At 41.5% G+C, this 14,789-nt stretch overlaps 1 protein-coding gene across 2 annotated transcripts in view; it reads right to left on the minus strand.

Annotated features, from left to right (window-relative positions):
- The window catches only part of srcap (Snf2-related CREBBP activator protein), a 39,431-nt gene extending 25,688 nt beyond the window's left edge, over positions 1 to 13,743 (minus strand). The window contains exons 1-9 of one of the 2 annotated variants that reach the window (XM_080049464.1): positions 13,545 to 13,743; positions 11,879 to 11,955; positions 6,891 to 10,039; positions 5,713 to 5,754; positions 4,632 to 4,898; positions 3,057 to 3,242; positions 2,423 to 2,563; positions 1,721 to 1,919; positions 102 to 271 (exon numbers count right to left, since the gene is read on the minus strand). In XM_080049464.1, coding sequence (XP_079905590.1) covers positions 102 to 271; positions 1,721 to 1,919; positions 2,423 to 2,563; positions 3,057 to 3,242; positions 4,632 to 4,898; positions 5,713 to 5,754; positions 6,891 to 9,800 — 3,915 coding nt within the window. In that variant the 5' untranslated portion in view covers positions 9,801 to 10,039; positions 11,879 to 11,955; positions 13,545 to 13,743. The remainder of the gene's footprint in view (positions 1 to 101; positions 272 to 1,720; positions 1,920 to 2,422; positions 2,564 to 3,056; positions 3,243 to 4,631; positions 4,899 to 5,712; positions 5,755 to 6,890; positions 10,040 to 11,878; positions 11,956 to 13,544) is intronic. The other variant, XM_080049465.1, reaches the window with a different exon arrangement.
- Between the last annotated feature and the right edge of the window lie 1,046 nt (positions 13,744 to 14,789).

Here is a 14,789-nt window from a genome sequence, read left to right on the forward strand (position 1 = left end):
GAGCGAGACATTTATTACATGTTTTAAACCCAAAACATTGTAAATATCTCTTTCTTAGAATACAAAACCCGCAGCTCTAGTAAGTAATAAGTTAAGTTTACCTGGTGCATTTTGAGCGTGTTGAGCAGTTGGTCCAGAGGCAGCTCTCCCTCCTGCTTCAGTAGCTCTATCTCTCTCTGGTGGCTCTCTGCGTCGTTCCCCTCCTGCTGCTCCTCCACCTCCAGAGTCTCCTCATCATCCTCTTCCTCACACGGAGGCTCAAAGTCCCGGTCTAGAAGGAAATATAGATGACAGAATAGATTTAGGATGAAAAAGGCTAGTTTTCTGATTACTAAAAGTATATTTCTGTGCTGAAACAAACGTCTTGAATCACAAAAAGATATATAGTGCATTGAGATCTTTGGAAAGTGAATTTGTTAAAACATTCCATTTTGTTTTAAACTACTAAAGGTTTATTTTGGGGGCTTTGTTTCCCTTATCCAAATCAAGGGCTATTATTAATTTCTTGGCTTGGGTCCGATTTTTCCCGGTAACTTGGACAAAACGATATACGTAATGTAAAGTTTTAGGCTATTCAGACAGACATGAACAGATTGCATGCCATTTGTTGTGGACAAACTGCACCAATGCTGAAAAAAAAATCTAGGGGAAACACTCAAGGCTGTACAGATTGTGAAGCACCCTGACGCAAACTGTTATTTGTGATATAAAGCTGTATAACTTCATCTAACTTTGGGACTTTTTAGCACCACTAACTCATTGTCAGATAATATAATTAAAATAGGACTGGACTACTGACCCATGAAAATGAACCATTGAGTAAACCCTTAAACTTGAGTCTATGTTCACCTCCATGTTTTAGGAATCAACTACCATTGGTAACATCGGCAGCAGACTGAGAGGTTCCACAAGTCCCAAGCCTTAAGATTGCTAGTTGCATTTACAATCCACTGAAAAATGCTTTACTGCACTGTCAAATAATAGTAATATAATCATCTAATATCGAGCCGAGATGTATTTCAGCTCAGATAATCAGTTGGTATTCACACAGTAATATAAGAACACGGTTCATTCTTTCTAAGACGCAATAACCTTGGCAATGTATTTTTTCTTTGTAGACGATTTCAAAGAGGATTTAGTCATTGGTGTGTAGCTATGACAACGTCCAATTCAGAACGAATGATTCAGCTCCGGTGCTATAGCAGTAAGATCCATTTTTTTTTTTTTCATCTTTCCATATATATCATTTTTTCAATTTCTTTATTGAAACCATTTCAAATTGTGTACAGAGCATTTACAAGGGTCTTGAATAACTGGTACCCATTAAATATGTACACAAGGGTCCATAGTAAAACTCCAAAAATAATAATATCAGTATAGAAAACAAGACATTCATTAACTATTTTAATTCCTTAGCGACCCTGCCCCAAGACTAACCCCCCCCCCCCTCTTTTTTTCTTCTTTTAACTATGTATTCTATTCTATACATTCCAAATTATTCTTTTGTCTACCATTTACCATTGGTCTAAACATTGCTTGGAGGAACCTGTAGAGTAGAGTGCTGGTTGTTTATTTTGTTTTATCTTTTTTTATTTTTTTTTATGTTGTGTTTATGTTGCAAAAGGAAAACATTCATAAATAAAGTATAAAAAAAAGAAAAGAAAACAAGACATAACACAAGAAATAACGCTACAAATAAGGGGGGGGAGGGTGATCTTACCATCTTCATCACCAGTAGCTGGCTGAGGTTTTGGTGGAGTAGTGGGGACAGTTTCAGCCGGTTTAGCGGGTGCAGAGTGCAGTGATTGGCTGAGTAGATCAGAGTATTTCTCCGTCTGTCCAACGATGAAGTCCAGCTGAAGATCAAGAGCTTTCTTTCTCTTCTCCTCAAGTCGAGACTGCTGCTTGTACTGAACCACCTTTAGGGAGAAAAAAATAAGACGCTTAATAAAACCACTTTTTTAAAACGACGACAATTGTTTATCATACATGTTGTAAGAGCTAATTAGACCTCGTGTTTAAATAGGAACCAATCCCTTTTTCCTTAGGTGTGTTACCCAAGAAGGCAAAACCATTTTTGATCACTCACGCACACCATACAAGCGCATACAACTTAATATTTGGGGTAAGACTTTGAAATATTACTGTGCATGTTTTTTTTCCCCTTTGACTCAACGTTGATTTACTGTCACACCAATCACAGCAATAGAACCACAGTAAGGTTAATTTAAACAAACATAATAATTTACTTTTCCCTAAAATGCATCGCAAAATCAATCATTCTTGTTATTTTGATTGATTTTGTGATTCTACATTTCATCACAAAATCAATAAAACTGAGTGCGTGATTCTTTCAAAGTCTGACAGGTGAACAGTGATCCAGAATGTATTGTTTGCTTGGTTTTTGTGAATCTTCTTGTACCTTCTCGACACTGCTCCAGAACGCCCTCACTTCCTTAGCGATGCCAGAGGCGACTCTCCTGATCTTAGAGTGTTCGTCTCTTTTGGCTTTTTCCTCTTTCTGCCTCAGATCCTCGTGGTGTCGCATCACCATACGAACCACCTGATAAAACACATCAACAGAAAACACGTCAGAACATATACAGTACAGTATGCAATACATCAAAGGAAATACTAATCTTTCTAGTAAGCTAAGAAAAATGTTAGGTTAAAAGGTGGAGTCAGGGATTCTGGAGAACGCTTTGTTGTCAAAATCAGTCAATATCTCCTCATGGTCTGTACTGTGTATGTGCAAAAATAAAATCTTGAGTTAATAAACAGCCTACGCTCTGTAAACGGGTATATAAACGAAGGGGGCCCACCGTAGCTTTGGCTGCGTGTTAACACTGGACTTTTGATTCAGTGCACACACAGAACAGACAGGTAGTGTATCATGAAATATGCTCTGATTTTGACAAGAAGCGTTCTCCAGAATCACTGACTCCACCTTTAAAACAATTACATTCGTACAGGTGTCTAGTGTGTCTCTCACACACACACACACACACACACACACACACACACACACACACACACACATAACCAAATTAACCCACCTTTCTGGCCACCCCTCTCTTCCAGCGTCTCTCTTGAGCGAAGTCAGCGGAGAGCCACTGCATCTCCTCACACAGATAGTCCCAGTGAACTTTGGGGCGCGGCGGCTCCGTCAGGCGGGTCAGGCGCTTGGTCGACCAGGAGCCTTCTCTCTTCATGGCCTGGGTCCGGTGCTCTATGTCTGCTTCCTATAGGACACACAGGACAAAACACTCAGTAAGTTAACTTATCTTTATTAGTCAATTTACATGAGGCTACATTGAAATTGGTCTTTTCTCATCTCCCCTCTCAAGTTCCCACACTCCAGAGGGGGTCAGAGCGCAGGGTCAGCCATAGTACAGCGCCCACTGGAGCACTTAAGGGGTAAAGTGCCTTGCTCAAGGACACAATGGTAGAGATGGTGGGCAAACAAAATGACAAACAACAAAGTCTAGCGCAACACATGTCTGCAGTCGATCAAAGCCAATTAAGACAAAACTTTTATTTGTCCCGTTAACACAGAAATGTGTTTAGCGTCACATGCTGCTACAATCACCAATAACAGAAAGGGGTAAAAATATTTGCACAACAATATGTCATGTGCACACAAACACATTCTGTAAACACATGGTTCCAATCTCAGTGTGAGCAGTTGAAGAGCAAGAATGGAGCAACTGTGTGTATTTTCTGGGTTTCATTTCAGAAGAGCTGAGCTTGACAGTTTAACAATGGATTCCCCAGGTACTAATGTTACAACAGAAAGGTTGTTCTCTACTACTGGAAATATAATAACTCTTAATAAAAACACTGCCAGGCCTCCCCTACCGTCACACACACACGCACACACACACACACACACACAGACACACACCTTGTGTTTTTACAAAAAACATTGAACCAGTGATGACAGTAACAATTTCATTTCATTATTCTCATGAAGGCAGAAGACTGACATGTTCAATTTGTTTGAGTTACAACATGGACACTCGGGTTTTTCTTTGTACATTAGACTCTGACCTTAAATAAAGACATGTTAAGCCCAACAGTCAGTTCAGTTGTCATATTGCATTTCAGTGGAATTGCAACTAAGTTAACTGGAGTAAGAGCCAAAAAATAGTGCCATTTATTGAACCAAGAATCAGTTTTGAATGGAAATCGAAACTCATTTTAATTCACGAAAATGTTATAAAACAGACGGATAACTAAAGCAGTGTATGAATGAATGGATCCCCCAAACTGATAATAACTCTTACAATAAATCAAAAGCACAATTAAACACTTATTAGTTTTTACGGCGTGATAGTTAGCTCACTCACGTGTTTAGCGAGCTCTGCCATTTTAAATGTCCCATCAGCAAACTAACTAAATGTATGTCCTGCTACAGGAGGTTTAAAAAGTCTGTTGAAAACTAGGATTTTTTTTAATGATTAAGAGCGATTTCTTTTTTAGGTGGTTTTAATTGTGTCAGGGGCAGGGCGCAATGTCTGCCTCACTGCTATATCTCTATCTTAGGGGAAACGTGGGACTTAGCACAAGCACCTGCTTCGCTATTAACAAACAACAACAAAAATAACTTATAACATTAAATGCTCACTCACGTGTTTAGCGAGCTCGGCCATGTCAGTGTGCCGCTCCCCTCTTGGTCGTTGAGGTGTCGTCTGGTCCGGTGGAGAGGTGGATGAGCCGTAGCTGCTGCTTCCTCCGCCGGTGATACACGGAGAGACAAACTTCCCGTGCGGCCCGCGGAGAGGAGACAGTTTGTCCCGCCGCGGTGTGGACCAGTCGCTGGCCGGAGAGGGTCCCGGGGTGGAGGGGGACAGCGGGGAGGAGTTAACCGCCACTCTGTCTGCTATCCACTGCCGAACCTTAAAGGAAAGAGACGAAGAAGAAATGAGTGTTTTGAATTAACGTAACCAGGTGAAAGCATTAAAAGTAATGCCTCGTTTCCACTGAGAAGCACGGTTCGGTTTGGCCTGGCACAGTTACCCTGGCTGAGTAGGTGTGGTTTATGCCCATCTACTGTATGTTTAATTAGAGTATATACCATCTGTAGGTCAAGCTTATAGAACGGCGCAGGCCACGGCAGCTACGTAAGCCCACTGATTTATTCAATGAAGAGTTAATAAACGGCACGCAATAAACAAGGAGCTTCACGCCGACATTTTTCTCTACACACAAGTATGTTCACTGACTACACACGGCAGCGCGAAAATGTTGATTCTGTCGACGCATCAACAGGACTGCAGTGTGTAGCTCCATCTTTTTGGGACCCTTTGGGACGGCTTGGCACCCCAACGAAAGAGTGACAAAAATAGGTGCAGCACAGTTTGCCTATTTTTGTACCCTTTCCAACTTTTGACAGTGAAAACACAAATAAATGCGTACCGAACCACAACACTCAGTGAATACAAGGCTTAAGATTCACAAGTAGGATAGAAGCCACATGCATGAATAAGGTTACAGCAAAGTGTTCATAAGATGGAAATCCACACACACACACACACACTCCAGAATGATAACAAGCCATCAGTGATTTCCTCTCATGCAGAAGTACATGCATAAAAAAGCAGAAGTCAAAGGGAATGCTTTCTTAGGTTCAATATGCTCAAAAAAAAAAGTGCTTGTGAATAATCTTTTTGGAAAATCTCACTCAAGTGTCTGACAACAACCACAGCTTACCTTGTGGAACAGTGCCTTTCTGTCTGTCCTGCTCTGTCCATGCTGGAATAAATACACATGGCTTAGCATGCGGCCAACTTAAAATACATCACTTAACAATAATAAAAATGTACTTTTCACATGAGTGATATTTAATTACTGACTTCATGCAGAACGGATGTGTACAATGATGCCATACTGAGACATGAAAGCATGCAAGCAGACCTGAGAGCACAAGCAATATGACATGATAGTTTTTCAGCAAAGATATAAATCGTCCTAACAACTTCTCTACAGGTTCAAAACTGATTTATCACTCACAAAAAGTATTTCATAAAACTTGTCAAACACCTAAATCTATCTACAAGACTCTTAAACACTTCACCACGACTGCCTAAAATATGTTTTGTTGTTGTGTGCTCATTTTCATTTGACCATCAGGATGCAAAGTGTGGCCTGAACTGTATAGCTCTCAACATAGCATTCACATTATGGAGTCAAATACATTTTGTCTGGAAAAATAAAATACGACCAAGGGAGAGTTAGCGAGCTTTTTAGCACAAACACTCATTCAACACAGTTTGCACTTCAGCTTTGCCCTTGTTTCATGGATTCTGATACAACCGTCTTATCTTGGCATTCGAGGACAAACGCTTTCATATTTTCAGGCAAAATGTTTCAATGTGTCATGTTGTTTAGTCTTAACTTCTGTTGACGCAGCAGACACTAATATTATAATCTGTATCACTTGTCTTTCTGTCTCTGGACCAAAACCTCTTTCTGACCTCTGTCTAGCCTTGGAAACTGTCTAGATCTGAGAGAGAAATTTTTTATTTAATAACATGATATCCCATTTTTCATAAAATACCTGTGTAAAGCGGTGAATGAGTATAGGTATGCAAATTTATAAAAATTATTCATATTTTTTTAACACTAACTTGTTCTATTTATTTATGTGTATATGTGCATGTGTATGTTTATATATATTTAAGTATATATGTATTTTAAAAAATATAAATATATTTATATATTATTTATTATTTTTATTTCGTTTTTCATTAAAAAAATTAAAATATTTTTTCCGAACTAAAAGGGGTGTAAAAAAACAGTATCAATCTTTTCAAGTGTGTTGTTGTTACTTTCCGCAAAAGAAATAACTGCCAATGTTTTGAATACACACAAAACTCCTATAAAAATACCTTATGTGGTGAGCTCGGGGTCGTCATCTCGCTCTCGGTTTTGTCAGTGTCTGGTTCCTCGTCGCTGCCTTCGTCTGCACTGCTGACCTGAAGTCCTGAAGCGGCTTCTCCCATTGGTTCATCCTGCTCCATATCCTCACTCTCTTCCTCCATATAGAGCGAATCTGACTGGCTAATATTATGGTCATCATCGGGACTTGTTGTAGTAGCCAGGACTGTGCGCTCACTGTCTACCGATGCTTCTGTTGTGAGCATGTATAGGGCATTAGGCGTAGGAAGTGTAGGGGTGACAACACTTTGGGATGCTGAATCTACTTGACTAGTTTGAGTTGTTGTAGCATTTACAGTTAAGGCCTCTTTCTCTTGTTCAAATTTGCTTGTTGTTGAGATTTTTGTGGTGGTGGAGGTGGCGACAGAAGGTGCATTTTTTGGGTCAAATTGAAGTGTGATTTTGCCGATGGTAGCAGGAGTAGCAGGGCTGTGAGTTGCCGCTGTCACTGAAGTTTTATGGGCTTGACTTGGGCACTGCGTCGGATCTTTCACAGACGCACATAAAGAGTCTGCTGCTGTGGAGGAGGTGGTGGTGGGTGATGATGAGACAGTTCGGGGAAGGCACTCCGAGGAGGGCTGGGCATTGGCCAACGGTTTGACGGCCGCATTCTGTTGCGTTGACAACGTTGCCAAGAGCGAGGGAGGGGTTTTCAGGGACGTTTCACCCGGTTTGAGAAGGAGCAGCTTTGGATTTATTACACCCGATAGATGAGAGGGGCAAGAAAAAATGTCTGGTTTGGTGGTGGTGGTGGTGGTTACCGTGGACACAGCAACATTCTGAGATGGAATTTCTGTGGCATTCACAACAGTAACTCCTAGCGCCTTGGTCTGATTTTTTTGTACATTAGAAACGTGTACAGACAAAGCCGTGTCCCCGCTTGTAGTAGTAACCAGGGGAGATATGAAAGATATCGTAGCAGCTGTTGTTGCATCTGCTTCCTGGTTTTGGGAAACTGTTGGAGTTTGAATTACAGGTGAATTGCTGGTCACCACGACGATTTGGTCGGCCGCAATCACCTGCGAGCACGTCGTCACAATTTGTATACCGCTTTCCGATTGTTCAATAGAGAAAGAGTCGGCGGGTAACTCGACAAAACACACCTCACTGGAGTTAGCCACGTCGACAGCTTGGTTAGCATCTAGTAGCAAATGCTGTGTGTTTTGAATAGACAAACTAGCATTAGCATTGTTGTTGTTGTTTGAGCAAATCTGTATTTGATTATTTGCGTCGTGTGACGAGGGCAAGGCCTGCTGGGTAATGATAAGCGTGTCACCGCTTTCGGTAATGGTGTGAATAGAAGGGTCTAGGATGTGCGTTTCTAAGTGCTCGTCTGAGTTTTCTAGCAACGCGTTGAATAAGTTCACCTCGTATCCGGGCGAGTGTGGGATCTGTACACCACCGCTGCCGCCACCACTTTCACACACGGTCTCCTCGGCAACGTCCTCGACAAGACTGCAAAACTCATACACTTCCACCGACTGTGCGTTGTGTACTAGCTCCATATCCACTTCTCGATCGCTTTCTTCGTAAAGCTTTGGTTGGCCTCCGGTGGTCGATACAATGGCGGCTTGGCACACACTGCCGTCTTCCCGTTGCACCAGGTAACTCTGGTTCAGGTGCATGTTAGACCAGTCGCCGCTGATATGAGCCCCCTCCCTGACAACCACGATTTCTTGAGCATGATCGGTCGAATGCACAGAGAGCTCAGTTGTTGTCAGTTGTGTCTCACTCTCTGTTGTGGGGACTTGGGCAGATGTATGAGATGTTTCTGCTTCCATAACTTGCTCCGCTTGTAGTGTGACAACTGCTCCCCTGTCACACATAAGGGGGCCAGCAGAAGAGGGTTTTAAAGGACCCTCATCTGGCTGCATTGTAAAGTCGGTATTAGTTGTGTCACTTTGTTGTTCACTAGTATCCATTTGCTCTGCTTCAAGGCGATCGCAGCCGGACACAGTTGAAGTTGAAGTGTATAGTCCGGGAGTTAGCAGCTCTTTTGACTTTGGGGTCTCAAGTATTTCCGCTGAAGAAGAAGGTTGATGTTGTGTTGATTCAAACATCTCAACCGATCCCAAAGAATTTGCTGTTTTATGCGTTTCTCCGACATCGTTCGAGATGTCTTTGACGATATTAGCGCAGGGTGGTTTTGACAGATCGGGTGTTTTTCTAATCTCGCTGTTGTCAGATGACGGTAAAGGTGATTTTGAGTCCTGGGGGCCACCGTCCTTCTCAGAAACACCCTTCGAGGGTATGTTACTGCTGCCTTGATTTGAGTGGCCAAGTGGGTCCCTTTCAGACTGCTCCATAGTCGCCCCGTGTAGCTCGGCAGTGTCTTGGACTTTAACACCGACACTTGATTGTGGGGCGGGCGGAGACGGGGTTCTGAAAGAGATTTGAGATTTTGGTCGCAGGAGAATATTTCCTCCCGTGTGCTCTTCCACTGTTGTTGTTGTTGTTTTTCCAGTCTCTGTTTTGTTATATTCCAACGTGACAACGGACTGTTTCTCCTTTGTCGCCGTAACAACCACATGTCCGTCACCATCCCCGCCGCCTCTTTCTCTAGGCGGCTGAATCCGGTTCGTCTGACTGTTATTCGAGAAGCTGCTTTTCTCTTTACTGTCAGTTTGTGACCCGTATTGCAACTCCTGCACTGTGCTGCTGTCAATGTGTTTATCTGGGATGGGGTTTGGTGGTGGACAGTTGAGCGTTTGCATTTCAGCCGAGGAACCACTGTCCTCGTTGAGAGATTTTGGCAAAGATACTCCAATAACACTCTCTTTAGCGACTTCTTCTTCTGCGATTTTGTCCATGTTTGTCGGTAGATTCCCAGGCAAGTTGGTTGTTGTAGTTTGGTCCTCCATGCTGAGGAATGCTGCTGCCGAGTCGTCGTTGTTGCTTGGCGATGGTGGCTGGGCGCTGGACGGAGGGTTTGGGCGGGGGGCAGCGGCCGGCTGCGGGGCGAGCGGAGCGGACTCCCCGGGCACATTGTGCGCAGCGCGGGGGTTTGAGCCCGGAACATCCACCGCAGGAGGGGCACGCTGCCGCACCGCTCCCCCCCCAGAGCTCCCTTCCTCTGGGCCGTCCGGGCTACACACTGCACCTGGAGGAGACGGGGAGAGAGATTGTTTATATTATTATATCAGCTGTATGTAATGTTATATTGTTATATGTACATACTGTTCTGAATGTCATGCCAATAAAGCTTTTTTGAATTGAGAGAGAAAGAGAGAGGAAGGGAGGGAGAGATTTTAAAGATAATTTTTTGCGCATTTTCAAGCTTTATTTTTGATAGTACAGAGTTGAAATGGGGAGACATAGAGAGAGGGGAGATGACCTGCAGTAAAGGTCCACGGGTCTGATTCGAACCCGCAACCACTGCAGCCAATATGGTACGCGCTCTATCCACTACGGCTATGCCACCGGAGCGCCCCGAGAGAGAGAGATTTTAAACCAAGTGTCTAGACCAGGTTTGTTATTTATTTAGGGAGGCTAAAAATGTACAAGGACAGGAAATTATTCACTCAGCACAAATAAAGCACTTAATCTTTTGGAGGTTAGGTAGACAGTCACTGTGCTGCTGCTGTGTTTGGTTGTTTTATTCGAATACAGGGCATTTAAAATCTCTTCACTGTTTGCTACTAGGCATTTAACTCAAACTAGGATCCGGCACACCTACTTTAGCTGAATTAGCTTAATCATCACTCTATTTCATTACACAGTCTCACAGCTACACCTACACACATCTGTCAAGGACTTTTACTATAAAGGATCCCTCTATTCCCTACATGTTGTAATCGCACAAAAACAGGCGATTCTTTAAAGACCTACTTCACCGGTGGCAATATGAAGGTGTATTGAAATGTTGAGATCCCATGTAGTATAAATCTGCAAACATTTTTAGAAATCGGTTCATCCTAGCCTAGAGAAATAGGCAGAAAGATGTGTTTTATGGTCTCACTGTCTAACCCTACATTTGACTAGTGTGACATCACATGTAGGGTTAGGATTAACAGGACAGCTGAGCCAAGGGAAGACTGAAGAAAGACTGAGGGAAGAAAAACCTCATTCATTATTTTATAATAGCGATTTTATAATGATAGAACGCCGGTTCCGTATGGGTGAAGTATTCATTTAAGTATGATATAGTTATTTTTTTTGTCTGTGAGCACCTGAATTTATTCTCAAATCAAAAGATGCCGCTGTCAAAGTGTTATAACGTGCGGTCTACAGCGACACACACACACACACTGTCATATTTTTGTAAATCAAGGGCATTTGGGAACTAAGATTAACTGACACACAACCCACAGCGCTCGTCAATTTTAATATGTCCACTGCAGTAAAGCCTCCTCACCCTCATAACCTACGGTGTCACTGTAGCCGGGACATTTAACCCTGAACATGTACAGTGGCATCTTTGATTTGACAAGAATTTCAGCCTCTCGCGGACACAAATAACAAATAACCCTACTTATTCAAAAGTACGCCATATCAAATAAAAAGGCAGCAAATCTCATTTTTATGGATAACATAACCTTGGCAATCCGTTTACTGTGTTTTTTCTGGTGATTACTACATGTAGGGCAGAGCAAAAGCCTCTAGTAAAAGTCCATTACAGTTATGCGAAGTGTAGCTCTGAGAATCAGCAATATATAACAGAAGCCAATTCTACTTTTATGTCAAAACTATATGATTTTTTTCCCCCAAGTAAGTAGTTAATGTACCTTTGTTTGTACTGTAAGTCCATAAGCAAGACATTCTCAAACAAATCAATCATATATCAGAAGCCAATTCTAATCAAAACTATATGACTTTTTTCCACAAGCAAGTTGTTAATTGTTTTAGTACAGTACTCCCATAAGCAAGACGTTCTACAAACAAACACTGAACTGAAGTTGAACACGATGTTAAATTCATTCAAGCAGCAACAACTTCTCACCTGTCTGTGGTGTGACACACAGATCTTCAGGGCTTTCTACTTCCAGGATGCTGAAATTAGGGTCCCCTCGACATATTCTGAGGAAAGCGAGAAAAATAGAAAAAAATAATTGGAACTTTTAATATGAAAAAAAATCACATAAGCAAGTAACACATCTCTGTACTTCACAGTGAGAAACTCTTGGTGTATGTAGCATCGTTGCTTAGTACACTACACCGCTGTTTTAAGTTGACAATTGGGACGTTTACAATAAAAAGGATTTTGATATATTAGTAAACACAAATTATCTCAATGTGTGGGACGCTGGGTTACATGTCACGTCACGAGAGCAGCGATCAGTCAGCCAGCCAGCAGAAGCAACACTCGGATAGCTAGGCTAGCCTATAACGGCTATGGCTACAGACAGTTGGTGTATTTGGCTGGTGTTTTGATTAGGAGTGTTCTGACTGCAGTGGTAATAAAAATACACAAAAATACTTGAAACAGCACCAAACGAGCGGCTCAGTTAACTTGCATTTGCTGCAGTCGCCAACAGGCAAGATATAAGGGATCCTGCAGCACGCGCTCTCTCAAGCTAAAAGCCGGTGACCAAGCGCGGGGCCTCTAGTCATTCATTTCTATGCTCTCGTGAATGTATATGTTGTTCATGGTGGTTTAGCCGTGGCCACACGAACTTGTAGACAATTACATACCTTGAGGCTTGAGGACTCGGATCTTTAATCGGTAGTTGTGTGTGCCAAAAGATAAAACGCTAAAAAAATTGACTTTTTTGGTCTTATTTTGAGAGTAGCAAAGCGTACACAAGCTCGAGTCCTTTATACTAATACAAAAAGCAGCACAATTAAACGGTTAACGCCTTGAACGCTGCCTGGTTCGGCTAGTGTGGGTTAGCTTTTACAAAAACACTGCTTGGGTGGCACTTAAAGGAAAGCCCTTTTTGCTAACTAGCAAGGTAGAGAAGAGTTCAGTATAAGGGTGCGTTTCGTTTCATTTGTATGCGCAGGCGCCCCCCTCTCAACCCACCCGCAGTTATGTAATGCTCTGGCCAGGACGTTTATGGCTTTATAGATTTGATAAGTTCCCTTTCGAAATGAGACCAAAACACAGTGAAAAGTCGCATTAAAAACCCGCCTGTGCTTGTGTGCCTGCAACGACAGAGACTGGGGGGGGGGGGGACAATCACTCGTGACGTCATTGCGTGGGGTCAAATCTGTTTTTTTAACGAAAATAAATTAGCTAAATTTATTCCGTTTCGAACACTTGTGCATATTAGCGTGGGTCTAAAACTGAAAAATAGTCAAAACAACAATGTTATAAAGTTCCATATACATTTTGCAATGATTATATGGGGGGTTTAAGGGGGGCCCACACTGTGCTACAGTTGGTGTCTTTAGAAACGACGCTGAGAAAATGATGCTTTAAAGACAATTTATTTTGTATTTTACCAGTTCAGGTTTATTTGTATTGAGTGTTGTGCCTTTTTATTTCTGTACTGTGAAGTGGCAACTCATTTCGACGTAAACAGTTATGAAAATACCACCAAGTGAAAAAGCAGTCATGATTGTGTCATTTCGTTAGTCCTGAGTCCCCCCTCGAATTCCCCCCATTACTTCCTCCTTGTCCCCCTCCCTCCCTCTCAAGGCCGCCATCTTAAGTTCCCACCTACCTGAAATTTCCGACCAATTTTCTTTTACTAAATTCTCGTTGAAGACGTCGTCATCCGCGTAAAATCGCACTCAATCCTTGATGCCGGTAGTCCAAACTGTCTCCCGGTACCCAACGAGGTACCACTAGGTCCGTGGGAAGAAGCTAAAATACGGACCGGGGGAGACTGGGGTTTCGGCAGAGAATGTAGCGGTCGCGGGGAGGAGACTTTACGCAGCGAAATGGTGGAGACACCGTTGCTGCTGACAAAGTACAGAACGTACGCAAATCTCGCGAGATGTCGTCAAGCGCGCCAGTTAAAAATGTTTGATATTCGTTTATTGTTTGTTCTTTATCAATAAATAAAAACAATTTGTATAGTAAACGTTAACTTTTGACAGTGTGATGGCGTCTAAAGGCTAGACGGTTTTCTTCTGTTAATATATTTTGTTTCACGGATGAATTCAAGATGATAAAAAATATAATTTTAAGAAAAGCTCTGTGTCTCTGTACAATATATTGTAGCCTAACATTTTAAATGTGTTAATGATTAAAAATGTATAGGCTATATAAAGACGGCAATTGTCAGAGGCTTTCTTGATGAAATTAAGCCATTTATTCAGTTTATTTTCAACTTAAACCCAAAGTTTTACACATCTCTAGGATAATTATAACAAGGCTGTGACAGTTATCATCAAATGATTGTAATATTTTGTAATAGGTTTTCCGATCAGCCAATGTTTATATACAATAGTTGATGTAGATGTGTTTATATCTCTAGGATAATTATGAATTAAAATGACAGTGATCAGTTACGGTACATTTATTTGTAATAGGTATTTTTTCTCCTGTTTGCCAATGTAACCATTTTTTCAGTCAATTATCCTGGAGCAACAAATACATAGTGATGAAGCAACAAATCATGTTTAATTTTGATAAATACAAACCTGGACATTTGAGGACTTCATCTTGCTGTGAAATGATGATGTAAGTGAAGTGATGCTCATACCTTTAAATGTATAATTATTAATATGACTTTGGGTCTTTAGGAGAATTCCTCTTTTTGGTCTGTTTTAGTAATAAAGTAAATAAATTTATTTTTTTAATTAATCCCAAGTAAAATTTTGGTGTTTTATTTTATGTGTGAAGAAGTACTTTAACCAATATATTAAGAATAAAATGTCGTATTTTATAAAGCTTAAGAAACATATTGACATCAAATGTTTTTAATCATAGCAAACAGATTAAATACTGTAAATATGCACTG

The sequence above is a fragment of the Ammodytes marinus genome (genome assembly GCF_949987685.1).
Source record: "Ammodytes marinus genome assembly, chromosome: 20".
NCBI classification, from domain to species: Eukaryota; Metazoa; Chordata; class Actinopteri; order Uranoscopiformes; family Ammodytidae; genus Ammodytes; species Ammodytes marinus.